The following is a 14,193-nucleotide window of genomic DNA, read 5'->3' as shown; positions in this document are numbered from 1 at the left end:
CAGCAAACGAGCAACAGCCACTGTCCCGCACTGCTGGTGGGGAGTGAACGGTGCAAGCCCTCTGGAAAGCAGTGGGCAGTTTCTTACAAGTCGAACACATACTTCCCATTTTACTCTTAGGTATTCACCCAAGAGAAATAAAAGCCTGTGTCTAGAAGGAAGGTGGCAGAGTAGGACATTCCAGAAATCCATTCCTCCACTTCAACAGCTATTGAACTGACAAGAACTGTCTGAATCTTGGAACCCTAGGGTCTAGTCAAATGCTCGCAGGACCCAGGAGAAAGCTTGATGAAGAGGCTGGTAAATGTCAGTGAATTTAGCCTTTCCTGAGGTGTTGGCTGTCATTCCCCACCTCCCATCCCTGCAGCAGGAAGGTGGGGGTGGAGGGAGAAGGGCACTGGGCCATACTCCTGGTGCAGCTTGCTGAGGCCAGGGTGGGCAATAAAGACCTTGTCCTCCAAATATCAGGGTTGTATTCTGAGCACTGAAGATGCTTGTGATGGTGGAGAGGTTGGCACAAAGGCTGGCACAAAGCCATTGTTTCAACCCCACAGGCTGAAGTAGTTTCCAGGAGGTTAAAGAGGCAACACTTTCCCCCAACTCCTTTTGGGAGCCAAACACTTATGGAAATCTTTGTCAGGTCACTACTGGCTGACTGCACAAAGAGTGGGACAGAAGCTTCAGTGACCACATGCAAGAAGGACACACACCTGGCAAAAATAGTTTGAAAAAGTCACAAACAGATGGCTTCAGCCCTCTGTAAGTAAGACTCAGCAATCCTGGAGGAATGGGAGAACTAAGATTTCCAGAATAACCACAACATAACATTTGAAATGTCCAGTTCTGAATGAAAAAGTTGCAAAACATATGAGGAAATAGGAAAGTAGAGCCTGTATGTAGGAAAAAAAGTACGTGAAAGAAGGTATCCCTGAGGAAGACCAGATATTGGCATTATTAGTCAAAGATGTTAAGTCAGCTGTCTTAAATATGCTCAATGAGCTAAGGGAAACCATGGACCAAGAACTAAAGAAAATCAGGAACTGATGTATGACAATATCAGTAAAAAGATAGAGATTATAATAAGAAACCAAACAGAAATTCCTGAGCTGATAAGCATGATAACTGAAACGAAAAACTCACTACAGGGGTTCAACAGCAGATCTGAGCAGCAGAAGAAAGGATCAGCAAACTTGAAATTATTCAGTCTGAGGAGCATAAAGAAAAAATAATGAAGAAAAATGAATAGAATGTGTGGGACCTGTAGGATACCATGAAACATACCAATATACTCATTATAGAAGTTCCAGAGAAGAAAAGACAGAGAAAAGGGCAGAAAAAATATTTGAAGAGATAATGGCTAAAAAGTTCCCAAATCTGAGGAAGCTCAATGACCTTCAACCAGGATAAACTCAAAGAGACCCGCAACGAGACACATTACAGTCAACTCGTGGAAGTCCAGAGACAAAAAATGTGGAAAGCAGCAAGAGAGAAGTGACTCATTACACACAAGGGGTCCTCAGTGAGATTACAAGCTGATTTCCGCTAAAAACCACGGAGGCCAGAGGCAGTGGAATGACACATGCACTCATAAAGTTCTGAAAGAAAAAAGGAATGTCGACTGAGAATTGCATATCCACCCAAGCTATCTTTCAAGAATGAAAGCGAAAGTAAGACATTTCCAGACGAACAGATACTGAGGCAGTTCACTTGCCACAGAACTGCCCTGCAGGAAATGCCAAACTGAGTCTTTCAGGTTGAAACGAAAACACCCTAGACAGTAAGCTGAAGACATAAGAAAAATAAGAACATAGGTAAAAGAAGTTACGTACGTAAATATGAAAGTCAGTATTAGTGTACTTTTTGCATGGTTTGTTAAGTTCTATATTTTTTCCAAATTATATAATAGATAATTGCATAAAACAATAATTTTAAATCTATATTAATGGGTATACAATGTATAAAGATGTGATCTGTGAAAATAATACGAAGAGGAAGGGGTGATATACAGGATTAGAGTATTTTCATGCTATTGAAACCAGGTTGTATTACTCAAACTAGGTTGTTTAACATGTTCATTATAATTCCCAAGGTAACAACTAATAAATAACTAAAAAGCATACATTAAAAGAAAAAAGAAGGGAATCAAAGTGGTACTACTAAAAAATCACTAAGTACAAAAAAGGTAGTATAAAGAAATTGAGGAACAAAAGTGATAAGTGGCCAAAAACAGATAAGTGGCCGCAGTAAATCCTTCTTTATCAGTGACCAAGGTAAATGGACATGGATTAAATTCTCTTGTTAAAGGCATGAGTTGAATGATTACATAAAAACCAGCATCCATCCATATCCTACAAGAAACTCACTTTAGATGTAAAGACACAAAGACGTTCGAAGTGCAAGGATGCAGAAGACACTCCACGCAAATAGTAACCGAAAGAGAGCTGGGTGGCCATAGTGTTGATGGGCAAAATAGACTTTAAATTACACATGGTTACAAGAAACAAGGCAAGACATTATACTGACAAAAGGTTTGACACAACAAGAGGATATAACAATCACAAGCATCTATACACTTAACACAGCCCCCAAATATAGGAAGCAAACACGAAGAATTGGAGGAAGAAATAGGCATTTCTGCAATAACAGTTAGACACTTAGATGCCCAACTTTCAATAATGGTTAGAGCAACGAGACAGAAAATAAATAAGAAAACAGAACACTTGAACAACTCTCTAAATCAATTGGATATATACAGAACAGACATGTACAAAACACTCCCTTCAAGAAGAACACACATTCTTCTCAAGTGCACATGGAACATTCTCCAGGATAAACCATTTGTTATGCCACACAATAAGTCTTAATAAATTTATTAAAAAGATTGAAATCTTTTAAAGTACCTTTTCCAATTGTGATGGGATAAAACAAAAATCGATAACAGAAGGAAAACTGGAAAATTCACAAATATGTGAAAATTAAATACACTCAAACAACTGACGGGTCAAGGAAGAAATCACAAGGGAAACTAGAAAATACCTTCAGTCAGAGGAAAACAAAAACGCAACATAAAACTTATGAGATACTGAGAAAGTAGTGCTAAGAGAGAGATTTATAGGTGTAAATAAATATGTTAAAAAAGAACAAAGATCTCAAATCAGTACCTTAACTGCACACCTTAAGGAACCAGAAGAGAGAGAGAGAGAGAGAGAGAGAGAGAGAGAGAGAGAGAGAGAGAGAGAGAGAGAGAGAGAATCTAAACCCAACGCTTGCAGAAGGAAGGAAATATTACAGATTAAGAGAGATAAATGAAATAGAGACTAGAAAAATAATAAAGAAAATCAACAAAGCCAAAATTTGATTTCTTAAAAATATCAACAAAAGTGACAAACTTTTAGCTAGAGTGACCAAGGGGGGGGGGGGAAACCAACTAAGTAGCTCAAATCACTTGCATCTAGAATTACTAGAATCTAGAATCAAAGGGGACATTATACTAATTTCACGGAAATGAAAGGATCGTAAGAGAATATTATGATGAACTGAATACCAACCAATTTGATAACCTAGATGAATTAAACAAATTCCTGGAAACACACAATCTACCAAAATTGACCCATGGAGAAATAGAAAATCTGAATAGATATATGACTAGTAAAGTAATTGAATCAGTAATCAAAATCCTTCAAATGAAAATAAGGCCACTGCTGAATAGTTCACTGGTAAATTCTATCGAATGTTTAAAGGAGCATTACCACCAATCCTTCTCAAACTCTTCTAAAAAATTTAAGAGGAAGGAACACTTCCCAGCTCGGTATATGAGGCCAGCATTACCCTGATACCAAAGCCAGACAATGACACTACAAGAAAAGAAATTTATGGACCAATATCCCTTGTAAATATGGATGGAAAAATTCACCAAAACTGAATTCTCCCAGAAAACTGACTTCAGCAGCATATTAAAAGGATTATACACCATGACCAAGTGGGATTAATTCCCGGACTGCAAGGTTGTTTCACCTGTGAAAATCCATCAATGTAATATGCCACATTAACAAAATGAAGAGAAAAAAACACTTGGCCATCTCAATTGATGCAGAAAAATAATTTAATGAAATTCAATACCCTTTCATGGTAAACTAAAAATAGAAGGAAACATCCCCAACATAATAAAGGCCATATACGAAAGACTCAAAGCTAGCATACTCAACGGTGAAAGACCGAAAGCCTCTCCACTCAGAGCAGCAACAAGATAAGGACGCCCCATGACTCCGCCACTTCTTTTCAACGTAGTACTGGCATTTCCAGCCAGGGAAATTAGGCAAGAAAGAGAAATTAAGAGCATCCAAATTATAAAAGAAGTAGTAAAGTTCTATCGCTTCAGAGATGACATGATCTTACATGCGGAAAACCTTAAATATTACACACACACACAAAAACTGTTACAGCTTATAAACAAACTCAGCAAAGTTACAGGAAAAAAAATGCAAAACTCAGTTGCAATTCTATACAGTACCAGCAGTCCAAAAAGGAAATTAAGAAAGCAATTCCATTTATACTAGTTATCAAAAGGAATAAAATAGTAATAAGTTTAACCAGAGATTTGTACGCAGAAAATTATAAAACATTGCTAAAAGAAATTATAGAAGACCTAAGTAAATGGAAAGGCATCTGTGTTCATGGACTGGAAGAGTTAATATTGTTAAGATGACAATACTACCCAAAGCAATCTACAATTTCAATGCCATCTCTATTAAAATTCCAACAGTGTTGTTTTTTGGATTTTTTTTTTTTTTGTCAGAAATTACAAAACTCATCTTAAAATCATGTGTAATCTAAGGGACCATGAATGGTCAAACAATCTTTAAAAAGAACACAGTTAGAGTACTCACACTTCCTGATTTCAAAATTTACTACAAAACTAGAATAATCAGAACAGTCTAATACTGACATACAGACCAATGAACAGAACAGAGAGCCCAGAAATAAACTCGGTCAACTGACCTTGAACAGGGTGCCAGGAATGCACGGCGGGGGAAAGACAGACTCTTCAGCACAGCGAGTGAGAAAACTCGATATCCACGTGAAAAATAATCCAGTTAGATCCTGATTTTGCACCACACATAAAAATAATCAACTCAAAATGGATGAAAAACTCAGGAAATAAGACTTGAATGAAACTATAAAACTTTGTGGAAGAAAACAGGAGAAAAGCTTCAGGACATTGGTCTTGGCAATGACTTCTTGAACGGGCCACCGAAGCACAGGCACCAAAAGCAAAAATAGACAAGTGGGATTATATTAAACGGAAAAGCTTCTGCACAGCAAAGGAAACAGCACCATGAAAAGGCAACCTATGGAATGGGAGTAAACCATGTATCTGTTAAGAGGTTAATCTCCAAATTGTAATAAGGAACTCTTACAACTCCATAGCAAACAAAACAAAACAAAAACAAGCAATCCCATTTAAAAATGTGCAAGAAGCTTGACTAGACGTTTCTCCAGAGAAGACATACAAATAACCAACAGGTGCATGAAAAAATGTCCAACATCTGTAACCATCAGGGAAATGAGAATCAAAACTTCAGTGAGGTATCACTTCATACTTGTTAGAATGGCCATTATTTTAAAAAGAAGAAAGGAAAGAAGGGAGGACGGGAGGGAGGGAGGGAAGGAAAGAGGGAAGGAAGGAAGAGAGAGAAGTGTTGTCCAGGATGTGGTCAAACTGGCCCGTGTGCACCATTGGTGGGAATTTAAAATTGTGCAGCCTCTATGGAGAACAGCATGGAGGTCCCCCCAAAACTAGCAATAGCACTACCATATGATTCAGCAATCCCACTTCTGGGTATTTACCCAGGAGAACTTCAATCAAGATCTCCAACCCCAAGCATTTCCATGTTCATTCACAGCAGCCAAGATGTGGCAACAACACAAACATCCACCAGTGGAAGACGGATAAAGAAAATGTGTATGTAAATACAATGGAATATTATTCAGCCATAAAAAGAAGGAAATCCTGTCATGTGCTATGACATGAATGAATCTTGAGGACAAGCTAAGTATAATAAACCAGTCCTAGAAGGACAAACAGTGCCTCGGGAGGCCGGGAGTCCGTGTATACGAGCTACCTGAAGTGGTCAGACTCTCCGGAGCAGAGTAGGTGGTTGCTGCCGGGGGCTGGAGGCAAAGGAAATGGGCACGTGCTGTTCAAAGGGTAGAAATCCCAGCCATGCAAGAAAGAGTTCTAGAGACCTGTGTACACGCCACGCTCATAGTTAACAACATGCTTAAACATTTTAAAGAGGGTAGATGTTATGCTATGCACCTTGTACCACAATTCTAAAACAGGATATAAGCTCTCAACTATTTACGAAAAAAAAAGCATCAGCTTTCTGAACGTCCTCGGCCAGCTTTGGCTCAGTGGTGCCACGCTGGCCTGGCTTGGCCTCTGCACGCCGTTCTCCCAGGTGGCTGACATTCTTTGTTTTAGCATTATTTTTTGATGAAACATGTATTTTATACTTCATACTTCCCTACAAACAAGTCATAGTGAATTACTAGAGGTCCATGTGCCCAAGATTTCCAAGCACACAAGCCCGGTTCAGCCCTTTCTATACGTGGTGGATTGCAAAACGGGCCACAGTGCTCCGCCCCTTCTGTAATCACAGCCTTGGCCACGTGCCATCGGGGTGGGGCCTGAGTCCCCTCCCTTGGAAGATGGGCTGCTCTGTGACTTGCTTTGGCTGATAGAAGGCAGTGGACACGATGTTCTTGTTCCAAGGCCAGGCCCCACATGGCACTTCACGCTCTTGCTGTCCCTCCCAGGACCCTGCTACCACCATGGGAACAAGCCTAGCTGGCTGCTGATGGGGCACTGACACCAGGCAGCCCCCAGCTGCCCTAGCAGCTCACCGCAGACAGTGAAGGGTCTGGCAGCTGAGTCTGGCTGAAATCAGCAGAGCCCAGCACACACAGTTGACCCATTATGGCACTGGTTTAAACCACTCTGTTTTGGGATGATTTGTCACACAGCAAAAACCAACTGGTACAATGTGTCCCCACTCTCCTCATGATCTCAGAGTAGCTCTTTTGCATCAACTCCTCCCAAAGTCCTTTCCAGAACATACCTGGGTAGGCTACATGCAACTCTACCTCTCATTACCACTTGCACAAATCTTTTTATCACAATATCATCTACGTGAGGGGTGGGGCTGCAGCCAGGACTGCTTACAGTTGTTCACCTCGGCCTCGATGGACAGGTGCAGTTGTGTTCATGCCTTCCCCAGAGTGCAAACACTAGCCTCCTCGTTTTCCCCACAGGTCTTAAAAACAGCCTCCCCTGCCTTCCCAAGGGGCTGGATGCACGTGCTCCATCTCACCCACACCCTGGACCCTTGCCTCACCCATGCACTCCCGCTCCCCCCACCCCCCGCCTGCAGCTCAGTTCTGCTGAAGGAACCAAAGCCTGGAGCCTGTGTGAGCACTTCTCTGGAACTTCTGCACCCAGCACTGGGCACACGCCCCTCTCTCTTCATCCAGCGTGTGCACTTTCCCTGCCTGAGCTCCACAGTTTCATCTGGACCTTCTTGAGGACGAGAAACCTTTCCCCACATGGCTGATGTCCTCGCTTCTGCCTTTGCGGTGCCTGTTTCCCCTGCTGTGGTAACAGCGCTCACATTTCCCAAGGGAACTAACTTCCTCCTCCCTTTGTTCCAGAGACATGGGTAGAGTGGCGTTGACGCAGGCCTTGGCGTGTGACCCAGCCCTGTGCCAGTCAGAGTGTGCACCTCCCTGGCCAGTTGGTTCTTACTGGGGCACATGACTGCACAGAACCGGTCAAACTCAAATCTAGGACCTATGTTGAAACTGACAGGACAGCCAATCCCCCTTTTCACTGGGAACATAGAAAAGACAAGAAATTAGACCAAAGCTACTGTGCAGCCATCTTGTCCCCATGAGGACAAACCCTGCCTGAAAACAAAGCCAACACTGAGGCCACAGGTGGTGACAGTGTTAATGACCTAATTTGAGCCTTTGAAGGAGTCAGCTATGCCTTTAAAAAGCTACCCATGAACTTTTTGCCTTTTTTCTTTTTTGTCTTACACCAGCTTGGGTTAAGCGACTGTTACCGGCGAGCAAAGGTGCACCACTGCATTCTCACCCTCTATACACACGAGAGCTCGTCCCTGTCAGAAGACAGGCAGGACTGTCACCTGAAGTTGCAGGACAGGCAGACCAGTCTATGGGGATAGACTGTCTGGGGCGGGGGCCCCAACTGCAGGCAGGAGGTACCTTCCTGGGTCATGCTGATTAAAGTGTGGGTTACACAAGTTAAATCAAAGCTGACCAAACTGTTCACTCAAGAGATGCGCATTTCACTGTACACAAATTGTACTTCAGTTTTAAATACTGCAGTGGGAGCCCAGGGGGTTTGATTCATCTCCTACCTGCCTCTCCCCTCCCTTAAACCTCAGCTTTTACTAGGGGGCGTCGGGGCTTGGGGCAGTTTCAAAACAGAGCTGCACATCCTGTGATCTTCCTCCCAGTGAGGGGTGGTCTCAGCCCCCTCCCCACACCATGCCCTTGAATCAGGGCAAACTTGTGACTGCTGGGACCAATCGAATCAGCGGCAGTGACGTGATGGGACTTCCCAGGCTCCCGTGTTGTCCTCACTAGCTGACACTGGCACTCTTACAGCCGTGAGCCGCCATGTAGTAGTCCAAGTCCCAATGCCATACTGGGGCAGCCACGAGCTGGGGCTCAGTTGGCAGTGACAGCTGAGCAGCCATCAGGCCTCCTGAGCTGGGCTGTAGACGTTCCAGCAAGAAGCCAGCTTGGAGGGGGATGTTCCTGCCCGGCTGCCCAGCTCCTGCCGGTCCGCTGACCTGCTGTTCGAGTCTGCCCCCTGAGGTCTGTGCACACAGGCCGCTTCTGAGCCCCTGGCCTGGAAGACCCACAAACACATACGGAGGTTGTTCCCAACACTCAGAGTTGCAGTGATTAGTGACACAGCAACAGAGACCTGGGTGGGACCCCTCCAGTCCTGCCTTACCTCACAACATCCACCGATGCGGCCCCTGACTTGAAGAAATCGGTGGAGTCTTCAACCTCTGGGACACTGGGGAGGATCCGTTGCCAAACACTCTGAAAAACAGGTCTGTGAGGACGCTGCTCCTGGGGGAGCTGGGAGCAGGTGCCTCCCCGTGACAGCAGCCCCTGGACGTGCTCAGGACAGCCTGGTGCCAGGAGGGACTTCTCTGTGTCCACTCCAAGGTGCTTCCCCCTCCCAGGGGCCTGGTGGGCCTGGAGTGACTGCTCTGTCACCCAGCTGCTGTTCCATGGCAATGGGTGGCCATGGCATGGTGGTGGATGTGGGGGCTCAAGACCGACCACCTGGGCTTCCCCCAGCACCTCCCCTCGTTAACCGTGTTCCCACCCCTCAGGCTCCATTTCTTCAGCTGGGACATGAGGATAATAACAGCCCCTGCTTCACAGAGATGGTGGAATAGTTGAGCGGGCTGCCCACCTGGGAGAGTTTACAGCTCTGCGCACGCACACACTCCAAAGTGCCTGCTCTTCTCAGGGTGACTCAGACTCACCACCAATGTGCACTGACTCCTGACACATGCCAGCTACCGAACTAAACCTTTTCATGTCTGTCACCTCCTCTTCCAATCACACAGCCCCTGAGGCGGGGGTTGCTGCTCCCATGTCACAGATGCAGGACTCAGCTGCAGGTTTTTTAAGGAAGCAGCTTTGACTCAGTCCTGGGTCAACAAGCAGATGACCCACCTCTTCCCCAGTGCCCTCAATTGTAAGCTCCAGTCTGGCTGTTTGCCCAGCTGGTCCTGTAACCCTAGGGCAGGCACAGAGTCAGGGCCAGAGGAGCTGCTCCAGGAATATTTTTGGGATAAATATGCTTTTTTTTTTTTTTTTTTTTAACAGACATTTAAAGTGTTCAGCTTTCAAGAAAGGAAGCTGCTGGCTCTCAGCACCCATGCCCGACCCTGGCTGAGTCTCCCCTCTGCATGGGTTATGACACCCACAGTCACCAGCTGGGCCTGCTGACTCAGCCCCTCCTCCAGCAGGCCCTACGCTCCCTGGGCTCCAGCTCCAGAGCCCTCCTGCGGCTGTCCCCTCAACACAGGGAGGCCCTACCCTCTCAGGGCCTTGGCCATTGCCATTTCTTCTGCCATGAAGGTCACACTCACATCTTTCTCTCCACCCAGGTCTCAGCTCACAGGCCCCCTCAGGAGGCCTTCCCTTACCTTCCTTCTAAAGTCGACCCCCAGCCTCAGGGACCTCCTTCCCACCACCCCATTGCTTTACTTATGGTACATCTCAAAACTGTTCTATTCATCTGCTCAGCTGTGCACTGGCTCTTCCCCGTGAGAAGGTGCACTTCATGCTACGTTCCTCGTACGCGGCATTTGGTAGGGGCTCAGCAAAGTGGTTGGATACATGATTGAATGACTGAATGGCTGAAAACCCATCCAACAGGGCTCAACATCCATACACGGCTTCCAGGAAGGGGAGCAGGAAGTGACCAGTGACTGGACATCAGGTTGCGGAGACTGAGTCTGAGAGAGAGAAGCACTTTCTGGCCCCACACGGGAGCAGAGTGGGCCTGGAGCCTGGGTCTGCGTGACTGGCATCTGCGCTGCGCACAGCCCCTCTGTGCAGCCTTCCAGGAGGGCTCCAGCGTGCACATTCTCACCACAGCCTGTGGCACCTGACCCTTCAAATAGTCCAGGGGCTTCTGTGTCTTTTGTTTGCAGTTGCTGGGGAGCCCCTAGAAGGGTCAGGCCCAGCTGGCCAAATCCCAGGGCCTAGTTGCAGAGGAAGGAGGAGCGAGGGGATGCCAGGTGCCCTACACAATGCAGAGCCACCACTGTGCCCAGCCAGCATGGACACCCACAGAGGGCAGACACAGCCCGACTCAGGGAGTGTGACTGCAGAACTCAGGGACAGTGTACAGCCTGTCCGCCCAGACGGCAGCCTCTCACCCGCACGGCCTCCGCGGTGGCCAGCTCCTCCTCTGTCAGCTCCAGGGCGCTGCTGTCTGCCCCCTTGAAGAAGTGTGAGGCCATGACCATCCTGCCGTCCTCCAGCTGAATGTTCTTCACCAGCAGCTGCAAAAGGGAGGACCTCACAGTTCTCACGCTCAGACCAAGGCAGGATGAGACAGCTGCACGCTGGGCTGTGCTGGTGCCCGTGCCCATCCCCACGCTCGTCCCCATGCCCGTCCCCATGCTCGTGGCCAGGCAGGAGCAGGGAGTCCCAGCTTCATGATAAGGGAGGAGTCCAGAACGCGGAGGGACACGGGGGCAACTGCAGAGCTCGTGCCCCGCCCCCACCGCTCCTCTATTTTCCCTGTCACCCAGCACCACTATGCTCTTGCTTTCTTTTTAAGTGTAATGACTTTATGATTTCTATAAAAGGATGCCTGCTCAGAAAAAAGGAATTCAAGCACTACACTAAAAGTCAATCAAGAAAACAACTCATCACAATCACCCAACAGCTCCCAGAAACAGCTGGAGAATACCATTGGATGCACATCTGGGACACAGAGTTGGAGAGAGAAAAGGATGATGAACAGAATCCAGCGGGCCCTGTGGTCCGCGCGCTCGGGAGCAGCACTTCGGGCCGGTCCCTAACGGACCCAGCGTCCACCGTTGGTTTAAGGTGGTTCTGGCTGTCTCATGTGAACTGTAATAGTTGCGGAATGCGGCTCTGGAATATTCTTATGTCTGCCTCATGAATTTAATAACACTTGGGGCCTGTTGCTCATAAATGGTTGTTCAATAAATGTCTCTGTTAGGGGACAGGAAAAAAACACATGAAAGAAAAGAGCTGCAGATTAAATCACGGTTAGACAGGCACACTGCCATTTACTCTGGTACTCTGACAGAACCGGAGCCGGCTTCCCTGCCTGACCCCCACCCTACTGCCTTTTAGAGATATTCTGGATCTTTCTGAGAGCTACAGCCCAGCAGGACCCAACGGGAAGTTCCTGAGAGATTCTTCAGCCAAAGGTCTCACCAGGCTGCCTCCTTGCTTTGCTGTCTGTGCATCTTGTGGCAGATGCAGCCGGTGCCCCCTCACAGTCCCTTCTGGCTGGTATCCCTGTCCTCTAGGTGCTGTAAGGTTTGGTGCTAGTGGCCTACACCGTGCCTCCTCCTTGCTTGCTGTTGATGGACAGGAGTTACTGCCCTCGGAGATGCCAAGCCACTGTGCCTCATTGCCCCTCCAGCCTCCCAGGGGCAGCTGAAACCAGGACAGACTGACATGGGATGCACGGGGATGATTGGCAGGTGCGGTTCCTGCTCCAGAGCCCACCCTGGGATCAGGCTGAGGCCAGACTTCTGAGCCTTTGTCTTTGCTGCGCTGTCTCCCTGCCCTTGCCTGCTGCCCTTGCTGCCTGACGTGACTTTCCAAGAGCATTTGCTCCATCAGCCATTGCACAAGAATCCCCATCTCAGACCCAGACCCAGACCACAGACATCAGCGGCAGCCTCAGACCGTCTTGATGGCAGAGCCAAGCAGGTGGAGGCCAGGAGCCGGCCATGCCAGAGCCACGCACAGCCACCCACACTCCCTCTGCCCAGACACACCAGCACAGGCAAGAGCACAGCACTGGGGGTCTGTGGAAGCTCTTCCGAGTGCTGGGATACCCCCTGCCTGGCCTCATCCTCTCCATAGCCCCAGCGTCTTATGTAAGAAGTAATGGCTTGAGTGTTTACAGTAGACTATCTCGGCCAAGCAGTGGGTCTTGGAGCCAGAATTTTAGGGTTTGTATCTCAGCTCTGCCACAGACTAGCATGGGTGACCTTGGGCAAGTTATTTAAATCTGCATTCAGTTTTCTACTCTGTAAAATACATATCTCATAGGGCTGTTGGGAAGATTACATTTAATGCATATAAACTGTATTAAAACAGTGCCTGGCTCATAAGAAGTCCTCCACAAAAATAGCTGTGACTCTGACTTGCACAGTCTGCTCCTACTAAGACCACATCACGTGCCCTGCATGGGACCAAGGGCTCCGCCTGTGCTGAGTCACTACGGCTTCCCTGTTCCAAGAGAAGGGAAGTCTTTGAAGGAAGACACGGAGGCTTAAAGACCTCACCCTGCGGGGCTTAGACACTCAGACTAATGCGGCCTGTGGCCAGGTTTCCCTGAGAGGGCTTCTCCCTGATCCTAGGTCACCTGCCACCCACACAGGGTACAGGTCAGAAAGAGCAAGGGGCCCCAGGCTTCCCAGAGAGAGAAGTGGTCACAGCATCTGGACAGCTTGTCTCAGGCCGACCCCATGGTCAGGGGTGGCTTAGGGTGCCCCCTCCTAGGTCTTTGCCTGTTTTCTCCAGACCGGCGTGGGATCTGCCTGTGGGGACTGAACCCAAGGACAAGAGAGTGGGTGGCCTTGAGCCAACGGTACAGGCAAGTGACCACTGCAGGGCCCTTACCATTCTGTCATCGTTCCCGAAGAGGATGAGTCCTGCTTTGGTGACCACCCCTGGCCGATGGGCTCCCGGGATGGGCAAAGTTTCTCCTTCAGGCACCAGGCCTGCAGTGTTCAGCGTTGAATTGAAAAACGTCAGCTTCTGCCGAGGGGAGGAAAACCAGAAGACGGAGGGTAAGCAGAGGCCCTGCCACCAGCAGCCCAGGCAGCACTGAGCGGGCTGGAGGAGGAAGCAATCTGAGAGCCGGTGCCTCACCAAGCACGGCCCCGAGACCCTACCTCAGGGCACAAACCAGACCTGCTGCAGGAGCCACCAAGGCCTCAGGGAGCTGCAGGCAGGGCCACCTCAAGCCACATGTACCCTAAGACCCTGTGCACAGGCCTGCGGCCCTAGACTGTAGGAGCACGGACACGGGGAAGCCACACTCAAGGCATCACGGAGTGAGGCCACTGCCCTGGGTACCCACCAAGCACAGTAGCCTTGGTCAGGAGATGCATTTGCTAATACAAGTGTTTTGCATCAGGAAGGGCAGCAGAGAGGCTTCCAGACACCCAGACAGTTGGCTGAGGTCAGGGGTTTGGACAGTCCAGGGCAGTGTGGAGGACAAGGATGCCCTTGAGTTTGGACAGAGACACTCCCCCATGGCCCTGCCACCCCCTGGTGCCCCACTAAGCCTGTGAGCCCCGGGCCTCCCCATCTTCAGCATCTGGCCCACCCACTGCCCAGTCCCTGGCCCTG

General features: G+C 48.0%; 1 protein-coding gene across 2 annotated transcripts in view; it reads right to left on the bottom strand.

Moving 5' to 3' along the window:
• ALDH1L1 (aldehyde dehydrogenase 1 family member L1) overlaps positions 1-14,193 on the bottom strand; it is a 96,505-nt gene that overhangs the window by 44,294 nt on the left and 38,018 nt on the right. For both annotated transcript variants that reach the window (XM_063107348.1, XM_063107349.1), the window contains exons 7-9: positions 13,459-13,596; positions 11,001-11,126; positions 9,047-9,138 (exon numbers count right to left, since the gene is read on the bottom strand). In XM_063107348.1, coding sequence (XP_062963418.1) covers positions 9,047-9,138; positions 11,001-11,126; positions 13,459-13,596 — 356 coding nt within the window. The remainder of the gene's footprint in view (positions 1-9,046; positions 9,139-11,000; positions 11,127-13,458; positions 13,597-14,193) is intronic.

The sequence above is a fragment of the Cynocephalus volans genome, chromosome 9 (genome assembly GCF_027409185.1).
Source record: "Cynocephalus volans isolate mCynVol1 chromosome 9, mCynVol1.pri, whole genome shotgun sequence".
Taxonomy (NCBI): domain Eukaryota; kingdom Metazoa; phylum Chordata; class Mammalia; order Dermoptera; family Cynocephalidae; genus Cynocephalus; species Cynocephalus volans.
This window is presented reverse-complemented; position numbering and strand designations above follow the sequence as displayed.